Genomic DNA, 16,984 nt, shown 5'->3' with positions numbered 1-16,984 from the left:
GAAAGAACCATAAATTTAAATTTGTAATGATCATGGAATATTAATTTTAAAATTCATTAAGAAATGTTGACACTGAACAACATATATAATATATTTCTTGTTTGATTTTCAGGCCTGCCTAGAAGGTAACTATTTTTATGCACAGACTGATTTACATACAGCTCTCCAATTGCATCTTGCAACGCTGTGTATCCATAGGAAACAAGGTCAAATCCAAAGGGCATGACAGAGTAACGGATAATCTGAAAATGGAAAAATAGATCTTAGACACAATTCGAACTGTTTTGCAAGTAACAAAAGTAGAGTAAGATATATATATATATATATATATAGCTTTACATTTAAAGAAGTACAAAAATAACAAGAATGTATAGAGTAGAGCCTCAATAATTTTCTTTTGTCACAGAGTCTGATTCCAAAATACCGAGGTATCGAACAAACATAATTCAAAATTTATTCATGTATTTTGTCGGCTAAATTCTGTATGGTTTAAAAATAGTGCAATAAGGTTTTAATGGATAAAATTTTGAGGGAAAAAATGCTCAACTCACTAGTCAGGATGTGTCTTTGATAGGTCCAGGAGTAGGGTGACCAGATGTCCTGTTTTTAAAGGGACAGGCTGTGGAGGAAAAGGGGGAGGACCATGTCCTGTCTGCTCCTGCTCCACTGAACAGCAGTAGGTGGTCAGGATAAGCCAGCTGATTGGCTCTCACCTGCTGGACTGGAGGAGGATTGTTTCTGCTTGCTGTTGGCAAGTAGCCAGTTTAGCTCTTTTCCAGGCCCACTTTTGTGTAGAGAGCTAGATCTCACGATGCCAGGTACGAAGCTGATTGCCAAATTTTGTTTGGGGTCTGGAAGGGATTTTTGTTTTCCCATATGGAAAAATGGCAAACTGTTCTGTAGGTTTTTTCACCTTCATCCGGCATCTGAAAGGTTTACTTGGGGAATTTAAATTACATTCATTGCAACTTTTGAAGTGAGGTCTCTGTAACCCAATGGGCTATTGGGCATGAGCCTCATGGACAACACTGCATAGTGATGGACTTGCCTCTATGTCTCATGCAGCATATGTCTCTCCTCATCTCTTCTACTTCTTGTGTGGAGGAGAGGAATGGGTTGGGACTCTGACTTCCAGCCAGGGTCTCCAGACAGGCCTGAGGGAATAAAGGGGGCATTGCTCCCATATCCACCCTCAGGTTTGTAGAACCCAGGACCTGATGCCAGGTGAAACCCACACTAGAGCCAGGTAGAGTGTGTGTGTGTGTGTGTGTGTGTGTGTGTGTGTGTGTGTGTGTGTGGTGGGTTCCCCATTGGTCAGTAGTTTTAATAAGGTTGCAAGCCTCTGCATTTAACTATACTATGGAGCATTGTTTCTGTTCTGTGTCTTTTACCACTAACTCAATACTCAATAAAAAGTGTCATTGTATTTGTAAGATAGTCTTCTAATAAAAAAAATATTTGGATCCACTGAAAAACTTATATCCATTATTACACTGACCCAAATCAGTATTTTCCTGCTACATTTACAGACCAATGGACAATCCCCTACATACATTTTTTTTTCATTTTCTGCCTCTGGCTGCAGCAATTGTTAGTAGCTATAAATCAAATTATTATTAATTTAAGGGGCATCTAAATGTGGTCTGAAAATTGTATCACTTACTCTGAAAGACCCTAATTATTGTCAGTTTCACCAGGCTTTTGCTGAATTTGGCCAACTATCTCACTAAGATCTTTATTCCATTTTGTAAAATCTTATTTTACCTACATTTGGTATCTTAAAATGATCTAATACATACCTAAGCTTCAGAATTTTTCATACTAGCCAAAATATCAATCAATATGCTTTAGAATCTGTAGTTTTATGAGAATTCACTCTGATTTATTTTTATGCATTTTTAATATCAATATCAGCTGAAAGTTCTACCAATGATTATCTTTGTAAATTATACATATTACTAACCTGCAAAGCGAGATGTATGTCCTACACCAAATAACTTATTGAAGATTATTTAAATAAAACCAACAGTAAATATTTACAATTAAAAATAACACAATACCTCATACTGACTAGAACATCTCCATCCCGAAATATAAATAGAAGAATATTTTCTTGAGTGACATCATGGAAGTTGGCATTCTTTTCATTTGCAAAGAACAAGTCTGGTTTCCACAGACATTTAAACATTGTAGGATCCACTGTCAGTGTATCTGAACCCCTCCAGTCATTGGGCAATTTAAGCCTGGGGTCATTCCACTTTTGTCTTAGGAAGATGTTAACTCTGTAATCCTGATGAGAAGAATTTGCAAGTGTGTATTAATCTAACCACAAAACAACAAAACAGAAAACAAACAAACAAACAAAAAAACATGCAGGCTCCAAAATAAAAAAAAGATCAATTTAGATTTTGTGGTTTTCCTCTAATGGATACAGCTGATCATTCTTCAGCACACAATTGTCTTGGTTTTAAAGGAATTAGCTAAAAGATACATAAAGTTAGGTTACATAAATGCTTTGTTTCTCAAGATTAACCATGTTAAATTAAAATAATATGGGTCAAATTCTGCCCTCACTCACATCTGTGCAGCCCCAATGACACCAATGGTGCCACATGTGTGTAAAGGAGGACAGAGTGTGGTTTTATATTTCTACAATATATATGTATTTCAGGCAACAGGATATCAGGCAGGACCCATGTGGATTTCACATTTACATCAACAACCTGGTAAGTGTAAACTGCAGCACATGCTCCAGTTGGTTAGATGGTATGTTAACAATATGGCACTACATTATCAAAGAAGAAAACAGAGCAGAGAAGTTAATACCCACAGAATAAACAACAAACGAAAGAAAAATGAAACATGTTTCTAAATGTTGGTGTCAGTCCACTGCAAACACTTATACGCATGCTTAACTTTAAGCACTAGAGCAATCCCATTGAAATTGTCTTAGGACAGCACCGATGTGTGTCCTTAATTTTAAGCACGTTTAAGTCCATTGACATCAAAAGGGGCTTTTACTATTATTATTTAACATTTATATTGTAGTCCATATGCTTACATACTGTCCTTAACAGGGACGTTTTCCTAAATCAGAACCTGAAGTAAATGGACTGATTTTCAAAACTGCTGAGCTCCCAAGGGAGCTGGTCGGTGCTCAGAACCTTTGAAAAACCAGGTAACAAAGGACTTGATCCAAAGCCCACTGAAGTCATTGGAAAGATTCCCAGTGACTTCAAAGGGCTTCAGAACAGATCCTTATTTAATTAGATGTTTGAATATGGATTGAGGAGCCTAACTTTTGGCATATATTTAAGAATCATGGCTTTAGATAGTGGAGCCATGATTAATACGCAGTGAGGATTTAATAAAGGAAAGCTCTTGCCAGACAAACTTGATTTTTTTTTTGAAAGAGCCACAAAACTGGATGTAAGGAAAACAGTAGATATATGACAGGGTATTTAGGCCCTAATAAAGTATTTGATACTGTGTCTCCTAAAATGTATTCTCAGATCAATTCCTGCTGAATGACTAAGCTAATGATAACTGAAAATAGCAGGACTGAGTTGGGGGAGGAATCCAGTGGATTACCACAGGTATTTGTGTTACATCCGGTTTGATTAAATGAAATCTTCCTGAGTGATACAGGAGAGGAAATAATGTCATAGTAATGAAATTCACAGATGAAATTGCAGTCCTGTAGGAAATTGGGAGGAGTTTCAAACATCAGTGAGGACAGAGATATAATACAAAAGGGACTTAAAGGGATTTAAAAAATGAGCAAAAAACACAATTTAGATTAGTCTTGAAAAAAGCAGGTTAATATCTCTGGGGGAAAATAATCCCAAAGTAGATATTCAGTGTGAGGGAAAAACCTGAAAAACAGTAACGCAGAGAGAGTGAGTAAATAATGCAATACGGCAACAAGAGAAGCCAATGCAATATAGGATACACACACAGGGGTGTGATGAATGTAGGTTATTTGTATTTGACCTGATACCAAATAGTTGGCCTGGGCATTTACTGACTACTGAATATGAATCCAAACAGTGGGATGGGGCCAGGGAGGGGAGGGAGCAAAAGACTGGAACAGACTGTGACAAATGGAAAAGCTTTAAATTTAGACTCCCCCTTCCTAAACCAAATTCCAAATTTAAATGCGAGTCTTTCACACTACTTCTGCTAATGTCATTGGGTCCAACAAGGACTAAGCTATTGAATATTCCTCAACTTTTATGACCATAAGAGAATGCTCACCCTGGCACTCAGAAAAACTACCAAAATGACTTACTGTAGTAGGGAATTCCCAATCATTACCATCTGTCTTTTATCAATAATCAATTTACCTTCACTCATCCTGGGTAACAAATATGGGTATAAGTGTGATCAACTGTGAATTGATATTGCATTTCTTTACATTCCTCCACTGTGCTTACTCATATCTTCAGGTGCCTGGAAAATTAAGAATTTGTACACTACACATCCTTCTGCTCTTGGCATGGTCACCTTTCTTTGCGTCTCATTTATGGACTAAACATTTACCTTAAGACTGCATAAGTGACAAAACTGGCTCTCAGGGATGTCATTGACCTCACACTAATACAAACTAACACATTGCTGAGTTGAATATCTTAAGCAAGGAAGAACCACATTTCACACTTCTCAGAAGCCACTTTTAATTTTTAATTTTTTAGGCCTTGAATCCATCAGATAATAAAACCTCTCACAATTTATGAACAAGATACAATCCTCTTTGTGGATGAGTAGATTTAATTTAGTTTAACTTAGAAATTTTGTATGAAAATATTCAAATTTCACACTTACCATCGTTGTCTCTTGGATTGATCCAAAGCTGTTAATGAAAATGTTGACTGTTACATCGACTGGAATTCCTAAAGGAAAAAAAAATAGAAAATCCACACTGTAAGGTTTAGGGCCTGATTCTCTTGTGAACTAGTGACTATTTATACCATTCTGGCAATGTAAAGGGTCCTTACATTGAATTACACCCACTTAGGGCCCCTTTTAAATGCGCTTAACACTGCTCTGGCACTGAAATATAGATAAGAATCAGGCCATTAATATCTTTTTATCTTCTAATATACATTTACTGGGTTAAAGATATGGTGTCCAATCCTGCTCCCATTAAAATGAAAATTATGAAAATTATTTTCATTCTGGTGATAAGAAACTAGAAAAATTCCTCAGCCCACATATTTAAGCTTAAAATGCTACATGAACAGTAAATTGGAATCTTTTACAAATGTAATGCTTGTGTGTTATCACAAAGCTCACAATCTAGTACCAGCCCCTGTATATAGTGTAATGGATACAGACAACATACGTACAGAGGAAAGACATATACTTTCGACTCTCTTCACTGATTTGTGACTTATACTGTCATATTTGCTTAAATTCTCCAGACCAACTGTTCTTTGTGCAAGTCTGGTATGAGCATGTAAAGGGGTTGGTGGTTGTGGTGGGGTATAAAAATGGCCCTTTGCAGCTTCTTCGTCTGCAGCACAGCATAGTTTAACTGAACCTGAAGGTTGCTCTTATATACTCTTCCCTGGAGACTACAACTTGACATGTCGGGGCAGCTTGTGTGTTCCAATGACCCTGAGAGCTATGCTGGCGGGAGCTTTAATTCCTGGTGAGGTCACCCATGATGGATGGTCAAAGGATAGAGAGGGACCAGATGAAAAACAGTCCTTTGGTCCTCCAGGTTGGGTTGAGAGAGAGGTCGACACAACAAGGTAGCCTTTCCAGCAACCAGCATGATGGACAGGGATGGTAGAATCTTGTTTGTGTCCTAAATAAGGTCTGACAGCATGGGAAACATTCAGATTCAGAATCTAATATAAATTTTATTTAATTAATATTGTTCCAATTCATGCTGCTAAGAATGACTGGTGAAAGTGTAGATTCTGCCTTATGTGCAGGCTTGAGACTATGTCACACTAAGCCCCTCCTGCAAGTGGCTAAGTGCCCTCAACTCCAAATGCCTTCAGTACCATTGAGGGTGCTCAGTATCTTGCAGATTTATGCCAGGTCTATGTGCAAGCCAAGTAAATCAGTCATGCTTGAGAAATATTTTAATGTGGGCAAATCACTTGTCAGAAGATATTCTTCTTCCCCCATCGCCTCCCTCTGACATGATGTAACATTTCTCCTCTTTCTTCTTCAGTCCTGATTCATTCTGGACTGCCAGTGATGGGAGTGGGTGGGAGAGAAGGAATCAAATATTGACAATAAGATTTTGGGCTATATGTCTACCTATTGCTGAATATCAAGTAGCCTATTAGGTGGACATGCAATCCCTGTGACAATGCCTAGTGTTGAAAATAATTGAGTAAGCTTCCATAGTGAACAAAAAGGGGGTGAAGTTTCTTCTGAGGTAAGATATAGTATTTGAGATTGGGGGGCAGGGTTAATAGTTTTATAAAGTGAGTTGAGTAGATCTATCTGAAGAACTGTTTCCCATTGGGAAGAGGAAAAGTCTTTATCTTGAGGACAAGGTGGTAATGGAATATCTGTAGCACTCTCCTCAGAAGCACAATCAAGATTATAGCTTTCCAGACTATTTTCTTCATACTATATATATAGTTGCATTACAATTATATACGTACACATGCAAATTTATAAGTGATTTTTACTGTGGCAAAAGCCACACTCACAAGCTGCAGTTTAAGTAGTGTAATAAAAATTGTTTTTTTTAGAAAGAATCTCATTCCTCGAAAACTTAAGATGCAGCTGTGAGAATTATCACATATTATTTAGAGGATATATACTCCTGTCATTATTATAACAGTACAGAAGTGATAGCTGCTAAGGGCATGTACTTAAGCATATGAACCACATTAATTTCCAAAATGCAGCAATAAGACTTAGCACAGATTTAAGGGAATTATAACTTCTGTGTGCTTTAGAAATACTAACATGGTAGGGCCTATATTCTGTAGTATTTTCATGATCACAAGAACCGGTTTAAAAAAAAATTAAGTAAAACTGTTTAATGTTTTAAAAATACATTGCCTTGACAACAGTATTCAAATACTAAATAAAACCATATCATTTAATTTTAAAAAGGTATTAATTAAAAAAATCCCTAAAAACACTCCATGTGTTAGCAGCATGAAATATGCATATGCTATCTATCCATCGGCTAAAAAGGGTAAATATCTTTCAGCAGTTTCACCCCCTTTTCAGAAATTTTATCCTGATTCTTTCCAGAAATCTAGTTTCCAGAGATTCTGTGCATGTGAATAAAAAAATAAAAAATAGAAGAAGAAATGTTAATAAGTTGAAAAGGTAGAAAATGTCTTTTATATGTGACAAACCTTTGAAATTTGGCCTTATCCTGGGATCATAAGTAAGCAACAGCCTATTCAAGATATTGCTGGTAGAATTAACAGGTACTCTTGCAAGATCTTCAGCTGATTGCTGGCTGTGAAAAAGTGCATTGGTTATTGTTAAGATAGCAGGTACTGTAACTTTGAACTTCCTGAGTCATTTTAAAATGCCATTCAAACTATCCAAAAGGCATCATACATATAAACCTCCCCGAAGTTTACCTCTTTCAAGTAACTTCTATAGTATTTAATTTTCCTTTACCTATCTTACTCTAATACACTGTAGTACTGACATTTCAATATTTTCTTCATAATGTTATAAAAACAATGAAAACTCTCAGTTTCTGATTGTAAACTAAATAAAAAAACGAAAAACATCAAATAAGCAAAAAATGTATTAATGACTTTTATATCAGAGATGCTTTAATTTCTTCATTAGTAGAAGCAGCCTACAGGACTATTTTTAGTGACTGTCAAATTAGGAACAAACAAATTGACAAGCAATTTTAAGGTGCCAAAATATTCAGAGGTTTTTGGCAGTCTATTGCTTTCATGTGACAGACCCAGCTATCCCACAGAGAGTTAAAGGCTTTTCTTAATTTAATTGGTAAATCCTGATAACCCTTTTCAATTGCAAAAGAGGTTGCAAATTCTCATTTTACTTTTGCAGGGAGAATTGCAATCCTCATTAACCTTCCCATTACAGTTCATGTTTCAGGTGATCAGTAAAATTAGTTAGCTTGGGATAGGTAAGTGTAGCTTATCTACTGAATTTTGATATTAAGATCAGCAAGCACATGCGTGCACACAACGCCACACACACCCCTCCTTGCAATTCACCCATGCAATTCAGTGGACCATCCACACACAGAGTCTGGTAATGTTACGTACGTGTGGTAGTGAAATTCCAAGACTCCAGAGTAACCTCACACAAAACTCATGAGAACAAATGAAACATCAAACCTAAGCCTGTTTGTGATTTATCATATGACTAAACAAATCTATCATTTTGTATTACTTACATTTTGTACTACTTACACCCTGACTCAGACTCCATAGGAGATAAGACAGTAAGTTTATACATAAGTGTGTTGCATCACATAACCCAGATGGTGAGGTTATTTCATACCTCACTCTAAACTGAATAGTAGGTCACTGGACCTAATTTGCTCAGCTTGTTATCATGCTTCAGTTTGCTTGTACATATTTTATGTGAGGATTCAGTGAATGTGTTGAGAGCTTTTGAGGTTACCCTTGTTTCATGAAATTTACAACTAAATGCTGTGCATGTGGAAGACAATAGATTTTATATTTAGAATCCAAGATTACTTCCTTGGACGTGAAGTATGGTTTCACTTATTAGAGTACTACTACCCTCAACTTGATTATATTAGTGTGGAGGCTGTGATTATAGGAGCAGCAGTATCTCTGCATGCTCAGAAGCACTTCTAAATGAAATAATCAAGTTTCTAATATCTCAGACAATGGAACAACATACCAACAGGATCAATCTTCCACTCATCCACATATTACCACAATGTATTATTGGTTATTTCCCCAAAATGTAATACATGCTATGATAAAAAGGATACTTTCAGGAACCAAACTCAAACTAAATGGAATCCATGAAGGTTTATACAACAGAGAAAGGTCAGGAGTGCACAATGCATCACAATTGGTTTTACAATTATGACTTTCAAGATGCTCCAAAAGAAGGAGGGGGGGGGAAACCCGTATAATCTATATGAGAACTTTCCTTGTCGATCCCTCAAAGCTGAATAAACCATATATCCTCCATCAGCAGCTGCTAAGCTACCATGAAAAACCTGATATTTAAACTACCTGTAAACCTGGCTTGATTAGGGTTGCCAATTTTGGAGGTTTCATCACATGACATAAACTTTAAGATTAATCTTTAATTCCTGGAGACTCCAGGACAATCCTGGAGGGCTGTCAACCCTTGGCTTCATATTCATTTCAAATCACAACCATATAAAACAAGAGTAAAACCACTGAAAACAATAGAGATCATAGTCAGGCAGACAGGACCAGACCCTGGGCCCTGGCTAAGGCTTATTTTTGCTACCCCAGTTTTGAAAAGCAGCTTTCAAGCTTGTATAGCTGGCTACCCACTGTAGAAAAAACTCACTAGAACCAGCTATTTTGGCTTTACAGCAGGGGTGGGCAAACTTTTTGGCATGAGGGACACATCTGGATATGGAAATTGTATGGCGGGCTATGATGCTTACGAAATTGGGGATTTGGGTGTGGGAGGGGGTGAGGGCTCCAGCTGGGGGTGCGGGCTCTTTGGTGGGGCCATAAATGAGGAGTTCAGGGTGCAGCAGGGGGGTCTGGGCTGGGATCGATGAGTTTGGAGGGCGGGACGGGGATCAGGCCTGGGACAGGGGTCGGGGCACAGGAGGGGATCGGGGTGCAGGTTCTGGGCAACACTTACCTCAAGCAGCTACCGGAAGCAGCAGCATGTCCTCCCTCTGGCTCCTATGTGGAGGCACAGCCAGGCAGTTCTGTGCATTGTCCCATCCACAGGCGCCGCCTCTGCAGCTCCCATTGGCCACAATTTCCGGCCAATAGGAGCTGCGGAGGCGGCGCTTGGGGTGGGGGCAGCATGCGGAGCCTCTTGGCTGCCCCTACCTGTAGGAGCCAGAGGGGGGACATGCTGCTGCTTCCGGGAGCTGTGCGGAGTCACAGCATCCACCGAGCAGGGCAAGCGCCGGAGCGGGGCAAGCCCAAGACCCCAATCCCTGGCGGGAGCTCAAGGGCCAGGCCATCTGAAGGGCCGGATGCATCCGCCAGGCCATAATTTGCCCACCTCTGCTCTATAGCATCCGTTACTGAGCACTTTACTCCAACAAAACAGGGAATGACTGGTGGGGGGGAAGGAGAGTCAGAGAACTGCTGAGTTGTGGGTCCAGGTGCCAGAATGGCCCTTTCAAGGCTAAGTTGCTCCTTGGCCCACCAATTGTGTCCCCCAACACTTCTCTGATTTGTGCCAGGCAACAAACAGCCAATCCCAAGGATGTGACCCACAGTATTATGATCCAAAAACAAGACTTTATAACACAAGTTGTGTAATTGAAAAAACTTTGTTAAATGGGCTTCAACTACAACATTTGTACTGCAGGGTAATTCTTTGACAATTAAATTCTTATAAAGAAAGTGAGAATAAAACATCAAGAGTCCATAGTATTAATAAAAATATGTAATCTGTGGGGAAAATGCATAGTTTAAACCAAGAGTGTTTAAAAAAATCACATCCTCTTCACAACTCACCAAGGTCTCAGATTTCTTTTCCTATATTGCAGCTGAAAAACATTTCTAAAACCTAAAACAGCGTAAGCAATGCAGTTACCGAGCAGCTTTAGGTTTTTATTTGTGTGCTCTTTTATGCTGTTGCGGGTGGGGGGGGGAGGAGGAGAGTGCCTAAACTTAGTTCTTAAATTATAAATATTCATTCACTTCACCTTGAAATTGCAAACTGGACATTAGATATTCTTTAGACAAGTTTCAGTTCAAATCAGAATTCTGAATCCTATTAAAAGACGATGCAAAGGATTACATATGTTATTGTGCCACCCCAAACTCCAGAACTAGAACATGCAAATATGAGGTAGAATTTAGGAGTAATATTAAGTGGCTGCATTATACAGCTCCCTGATCACATCTGGGTGAGTCACATGAACTTCTACCCCATTTAGAGGATCTGAGTAACATCATTATTAGATAGAAAATAAAATTAAGATTTTTTTTAAATATTAATAGAGTCAGTGTAACAATGTGAAATAGTACAAAATGTATTTATCAAGAGATAAACTGATTATATATATGGAATAAGCAGTGGTAACGAGAATACTGTGAAACTCTTAATCTAACATTACTGCTATTAATCAGTAGTTGTTATTAAGATCTGATATTCAGTTTTATATCCAGAAGGAGGAAGGTTATTTCTTTTCCTTTACTTATGTTTATTGATTAGCTAACAGAGTGCAACATGTACACCCAAATAGTTACTCCTGGTGTGGATTTTCTCCTCCATTATGTAAGTGTGTGAAATTTCTCTTACCCATCCATTTTGAGATATGGGTTTCAATACATTCATTTTCAAATAATTTTCCAAATGTCATGTCTGTGAATTCCCACATTTGACCTGGGTCAAAATTCTGAAGTAGAAATGCAAAACCCATCTCTTACACATCTTTAAATTATTTTGTGTTTAACTTTTAGCATTGACTATTGGCCACTACCAATGAAAATATCAGCAAACAGCTTTGGATAACCTTTTTGCAGATATCACTGACTAGTTAACAAGAAACATCTAAACTTAAAGTGAAAAAGAAAATATTTTTTCCCTTTTAAATGACCAAGATCATTCTGCATTTTAAAGAGGGAGCAAGTAAGGAAAGATGAGTGTCCATACATCACATTCACAAGTAGAATTAATATAATACCATACTGGCTTGATCCTAAGATGCACTGAGTCTTCAGAAGTCCTGAGCACTTATAAACCCCACAGACTTCAGTGTAAATTTCACTGCTCAATACTTAACATGATCAGGTCCTAAATGTCCAGGGTAATTGTTATATATATATTTAGTGGGGTCTTCCTTTCACAGGCAATAGCATTTCTTTCCAAATTATATATGTCCAGCATTTAAAATATGAAACATTTTAGAAACCCTTGTTAGCAGCATAAATTACCAGTTTCTGGTGCAAATTTCTAAACTGTCCTGGTTGCTATAGTATATGAATATTATAGTACTAGCCCAAAGTAGTTAACAGTGATATTTATCTGACTCATGTAGCAGGTTATCTGTGTATAAATTAAATTAATAGATTCTACAAAATTGGGAGATGGCAGACATAAGTAAGAAGAAAGAAATAATACTAAGAGAGCTAGAGAGACTAGGAAATGAGCAGGAAAAACAAAAACAAAAACAAAAGGAAGCCAAATGTAGATGACATTCAAACAGGTTTAGTTATCTCTTTATGTACCAGGAATACATGACTGTGGCTCTGTGCAATCTTAGTTGACTGGAGATCCATTTCTTGACTTAGGAAATGAGACATAGAATATTATTGTCTTCACATCCATCATCAATTACCAGGATAGCCAGTTATCTATGGATTCCAGTGGGATTAGCTGACGTGTATAGTCTAGGACAGGGGTGGCCAACCTATCGCTCCGGAAGTGACTCTTCGGAAGATAAGGAACTGACTCTGGGGAAAAAATAGTGGATGCTCAGCACCCACCAGCAGCCCTATCAGCCCCTCCCCCAGCGTCTCCCACCTGCTGAAGTCCCCCCTAATCAGCGCCTCCTCCTCCCTCCCCCTTGCCTCCTGCCCGCTGCAATCAGCTGTTTCGTAGCATTCAGGAGACTCTGTGGGGGAAGGGCAGAGGAGTGAGGATGCGGTGTGCAGCCTCACCCCTCCTTCCCCCAGTGCCTCCTCCTCACTCCCTGTGCCTCCCGCCCACCGTGATTAGCTGTTTTGCAACGCGCAGGAGGCTCGGGGGCGGGACAGTGTTTTCCCCAGGAATTGAAATTAAGGGGGGGGGTTGAATTTACGGGGGGGAGGGGGAGTCAGGGCCAATGAGGGGTGAGACCGTGAGGGTGAAGGTGGGCTGTATGGCATCATAGTAAAAACTGAAAAATGTTTGATGATCATTTGATTAGATTTAACACATGTTTTAAAATCATCACACAAATTAAAGTTGGCTACTCAAGCCTTCTATGAAGCACTATATCTATATCCTTCTTGCTTTCTTGTTATAATTTTGCACAACTCTGTTAATTAACTTCTTGAATGCAATGCGTTCATCTTTGGTGGCTTCTCGTGTGTCCGGTACTTCCATTCCTTCAATGGATATGCTCATTAGTTCATTCACATGATCAGGCAGAAGGTGACTTCTTTCAGAACACAAAATTCTACTCAATGATGAAAAAGAATGCTCAACTGTAGCTATTGTGACTGGGAGTTGCAAGAGATGAATTCCTACTTCTTTCATCCCAGGAAAACATAGAACAAAGATCAGGTCGAGCCACTAGTGATGATAAAAAAGAAGTTGAACTCAAATCTTCATTCATTTGTTGTATGATATTCCACTCTGTGTTCTAATTCTCTATTCTGTCCTGAGCACATGGCAGCCCCATTGCTGGTAGCGTCTCACTCCACTCAACTGTCGGTGTTTTATAGGACAGGCATCTGTAAAAGCTACGTAGAGGTTGAGTAGAATCTAGAAGTTGCTGTTGTAGATTTTTAAGACTCGAGTCTGTGTACTTTTTCAGTTGTCTTAACAAACACTTCTTGTCCTTTTCACTTAAGGATTCAATATAAATACCTTCATTAGTCAACTTCTGGACTGAAGTCTTTGCTTCTTCCAGTATTTTTTCAATGGATAGCTCTCTGATCCAAATGTAGCTTCTATTGCTGGACAAAGATCTACTACTGTTGTAGCAGATGGGTTGATGGCATTTTTAATGACCCAAGTGACTTACAAGAGAGAGAATGGCAATAGTCTTCTCTGAACGTAGTAGCAAAAGTAATCCACCAGCCTCACTAATTAGATCCATCCCATCGTGGTAGATACTTTCCAAAGCCAGTAATAACGGCTGGAGTAATTTTAAGACAACAGCCAAGGATTGCTCATGAGAAAGCCAGCGGGCTTTCCCAGGTTGGACTAATTTGAACTTCAGTCCCAGTGTATCTTCTATATTTTCCAAGCTATTCAGTCTTTTTGGACTCTTGCTGAAAAAAGAATATAGTGAAGACATTAAATTTATAGCTTTTTAAATGTCTTTTGAAGAGTCTGCAGCTCGTACTAGCACTAGTTGGAGTAGATGGCCTCTGCAGTGTGTATAAGAGAGATTAGGGTTACACTTTTCTCTGAGCAAAGCTTGTGCTCCACCATGTCTTCCAGAGAAGTTTGCAGCTCCATGAAATGCACAAGCAGCCATCTGTTTGAGGTCCAGGACACGGCTCACTTGGGGGAGGGGCCGGGATGAGGCATGGCGGAAGTGGGGGTGGGCTTGGGAAAAGGCGTGGATTGGGGGCCAGGGACTGGGACAGAGTCAGGGGTCCAGCACCCACTGGCCGGCAACAGTGTCTCCTTGAATAAAGCACACGGTGACTAGCTGGTGTGGAAATTTTGAATCAAAATTTTTCTTACACTATCTAACAATGGAAGGCAAGTGCAAACAGGAAAGAAAATACACAGATGAAAATCGAGGGTTCCAACTGGAGTGAGAGAATAAGTACTTTTTCGTTGAACGTAATGATAAGGCCACGTGTCTTCTTTGCCAGATGTGTATCTCTCTGTTCAAATCTTCAAACTTGCAGCGTCATTTCGCTTTGAGCCATGCACACATGAATCAAGAATTCCCATAAGGTTCTGAACTCCACACTTTAAAACTGAAAACTTTGAAAAAACAAACAGATGTAGAAGCCCAGTTCTTCACCAGATTAGCCAACCGATCGCAGACTGTAACATTAGCCTTCTATTATGTGGCCTGGCACATAGCCCATGCGAAAAAGCCCTATTCTGAAGGAGAGCTTATAAAAACGTGCCTCACTGATGTGATTTCAATCCTGTCACCAGAGAACGAGAATCTATAGAAGAAAATGTCTGGCCTGCAGCTTTCACACTACACAATAGAATGCAGAATCTCCTACCTGAACACTGACATCGAATCGCAACTGCACTCGCAACCTCAGCAGTCTGAGTATTTGAGCATCACTTTGGATGAGTCGTGCCATGCACAGGATAAACCTTATTATCTGTATTTGTCTGCACTGTGTCTGATGACTGTGTTGTAAGGGAAGAACTCATCGATATCGTGTCACTAAAGGACGGAACTCATGGACGAGATCTAAAGGAAGCGTTGATGTTTGTAGTTGCGAAAAGCCACTTGCCTTCACAGAAGCTCGCTGCCATTGCAATGGATGGGGCTCCGTCCTGTGGGGATCTGCGAATGGATTAGTAGGGCTTTGTAAGTCTGACGCGAGCTTTGCCGATTTTGGACGTTTCACTGTATTATTCATCGGGAATCTACAAATCTCAAATTTGATCACGTCGTGAAACCTCTCTTGCACATTGTGAAATTCATTCTCTCAAATGCACTCAATCACAGACAATTTCAAAATGTAGTTGAACAACTGGATGAAGACGACTCCCCTGCTGATTTGCCATTTCACTGCGCAGTTGGATGGTTCTCAAGAGGTAAAGTTATCTCCCATTTTTTCAAGCTCCAAGAACCAGTAAAATTGTTTATGGAGGAGAAGCACAGAATACACCCCAAGCTTACAGATCCTGGATGGGTTCTAGACTTGGCATTTCTTGCAGACATACTGCTGCATTTGGATAAACTAAATGTGGACTTACAAGGAAAATTCCGGTTGCTGTCTGATCTAGTGCAAGGAGTATTTGTGTTCATGAACAAACTGCCATTGTTTAACAGACAAATGCTTGAGGGAGAGCTGACACACTTTCCCTCAATGTCACAACTTCAAGCCAGATCAAAAGAAGATGCCGCAGAACCCCTAAAATGGAGCACAACTAGGTATGCAAGCGTGATTAAAGATCGTAAGGACAGTTTTGAGGAAAGATTCCAAGATTTGCAGCAGAAAAGACCTCAAATCAGATTTCTGATTGACCCTTTTAGTGCTGAAGTCGATTGTCTGAAGCCTCCTTTAGTCACTGTTGAAGTAACATCCCAGATGGAAATAATAGAACTTTTGGAAGATGACAGATTGAAATCTGTTCAGAAGACAGAGGGGACCCTTCCTTTCTGGAAATCTGTACCAAAGAATAAATAAACCAACATCAGAGGTGCAGCCCTAAAATTAATCTCAATGTTTGCCTCGACTTATCTTTGTGAGTCTGTTTTCTCAACACTCAAACATGTGAAATCCAAGCACTGATCCGTTTTGACAGATGGCCACTTAAGAGAACTGCTGTGTTGGAGCACAACTGAACACAAACCAAACTTCAAGGGAATTGTTGAAAGCAAAGACTGCCAGAAGTTCCACTAAGTAAAAGATTAAGTTGTTAATTATTGTTAACTATACATTATAAATATACATTATCAACTATATAAATTATTGTGTGTGTGCATACACACACACACACACACACACACACAATCCTTACATGTTACTGTGGCTCTTTGGCAGTGTACGTTGATAAATTCTGGCTCCTTCTCAGGCTCAGGTTGGCCCCCCTGGTCTAGGACATTAAAGCTCAATCTTGCTTGCATCTAAATCTACATTTTCTTGCCTCTGCAACCACTAATAATGCCATTTCCTCTAAAGTAATAGTTTCTCCTGAAGCATAATCCTCACGGCATGTTAATACAAATGCATTTTCAGCCTGTGTGGTCACAGGCCAGTCAAATATGATCTGCTGCCTCTGGAGGAAAACAATAGACAGGACGAAGAAAGAATGACATTAAAGATTGTGAAGTGCTCATATACTATGGTAATGGTGGCCATATAAGTAGCTAAGATAGATAATCAGGGTCTCTGCCACATAAGTGGCAGCCCCTGATATGAGAGACCTTTAATATTCCATGGACACTCACCTTCAGAACTTAGTTACCATACCTACAAAAGTACATTGT

General features: G+C 39.2%; 1 protein-coding gene across 6 annotated transcripts in view; it reads right to left on the bottom strand.

Moving 5' to 3' along the window:
* GLRB (glycine receptor beta) overlaps positions 1–16,984 on the bottom strand; it is a 112,984-nt gene that overhangs the window by 42,165 nt on the left and 53,835 nt on the right. For all 6 annotated transcript variants that reach the window (XM_065596484.1, XM_065596483.1, XM_065596485.1 and 3 more), the window contains exons 3-6: positions 7,341–7,447; positions 4,825–4,892; positions 2,061–2,290; positions 160–242 (exon numbers count right to left, since the gene is read on the bottom strand). In XM_065596484.1, the coding sequence (XP_065452556.1) occupies positions 160–242; positions 2,061–2,290; positions 4,825–4,892; positions 7,341–7,447 (488 nt within the window). The remainder of the gene's footprint in view (positions 1–159; positions 243–2,060; positions 2,291–4,824; positions 4,893–7,340; positions 7,448–16,984) is intronic.

Source organism: Chrysemys picta, chromosome 5, assembly GCF_011386835.1.
Source record: "Chrysemys picta bellii isolate R12L10 chromosome 5, ASM1138683v2, whole genome shotgun sequence".
NCBI lineage: Eukaryota > Metazoa > Chordata > Testudines > Emydidae > Chrysemys > Chrysemys picta.
The sequence above is the reverse complement of the archived record's forward strand: the minus strand, read 5'-3'. Positions and strand labels throughout refer to the sequence as shown.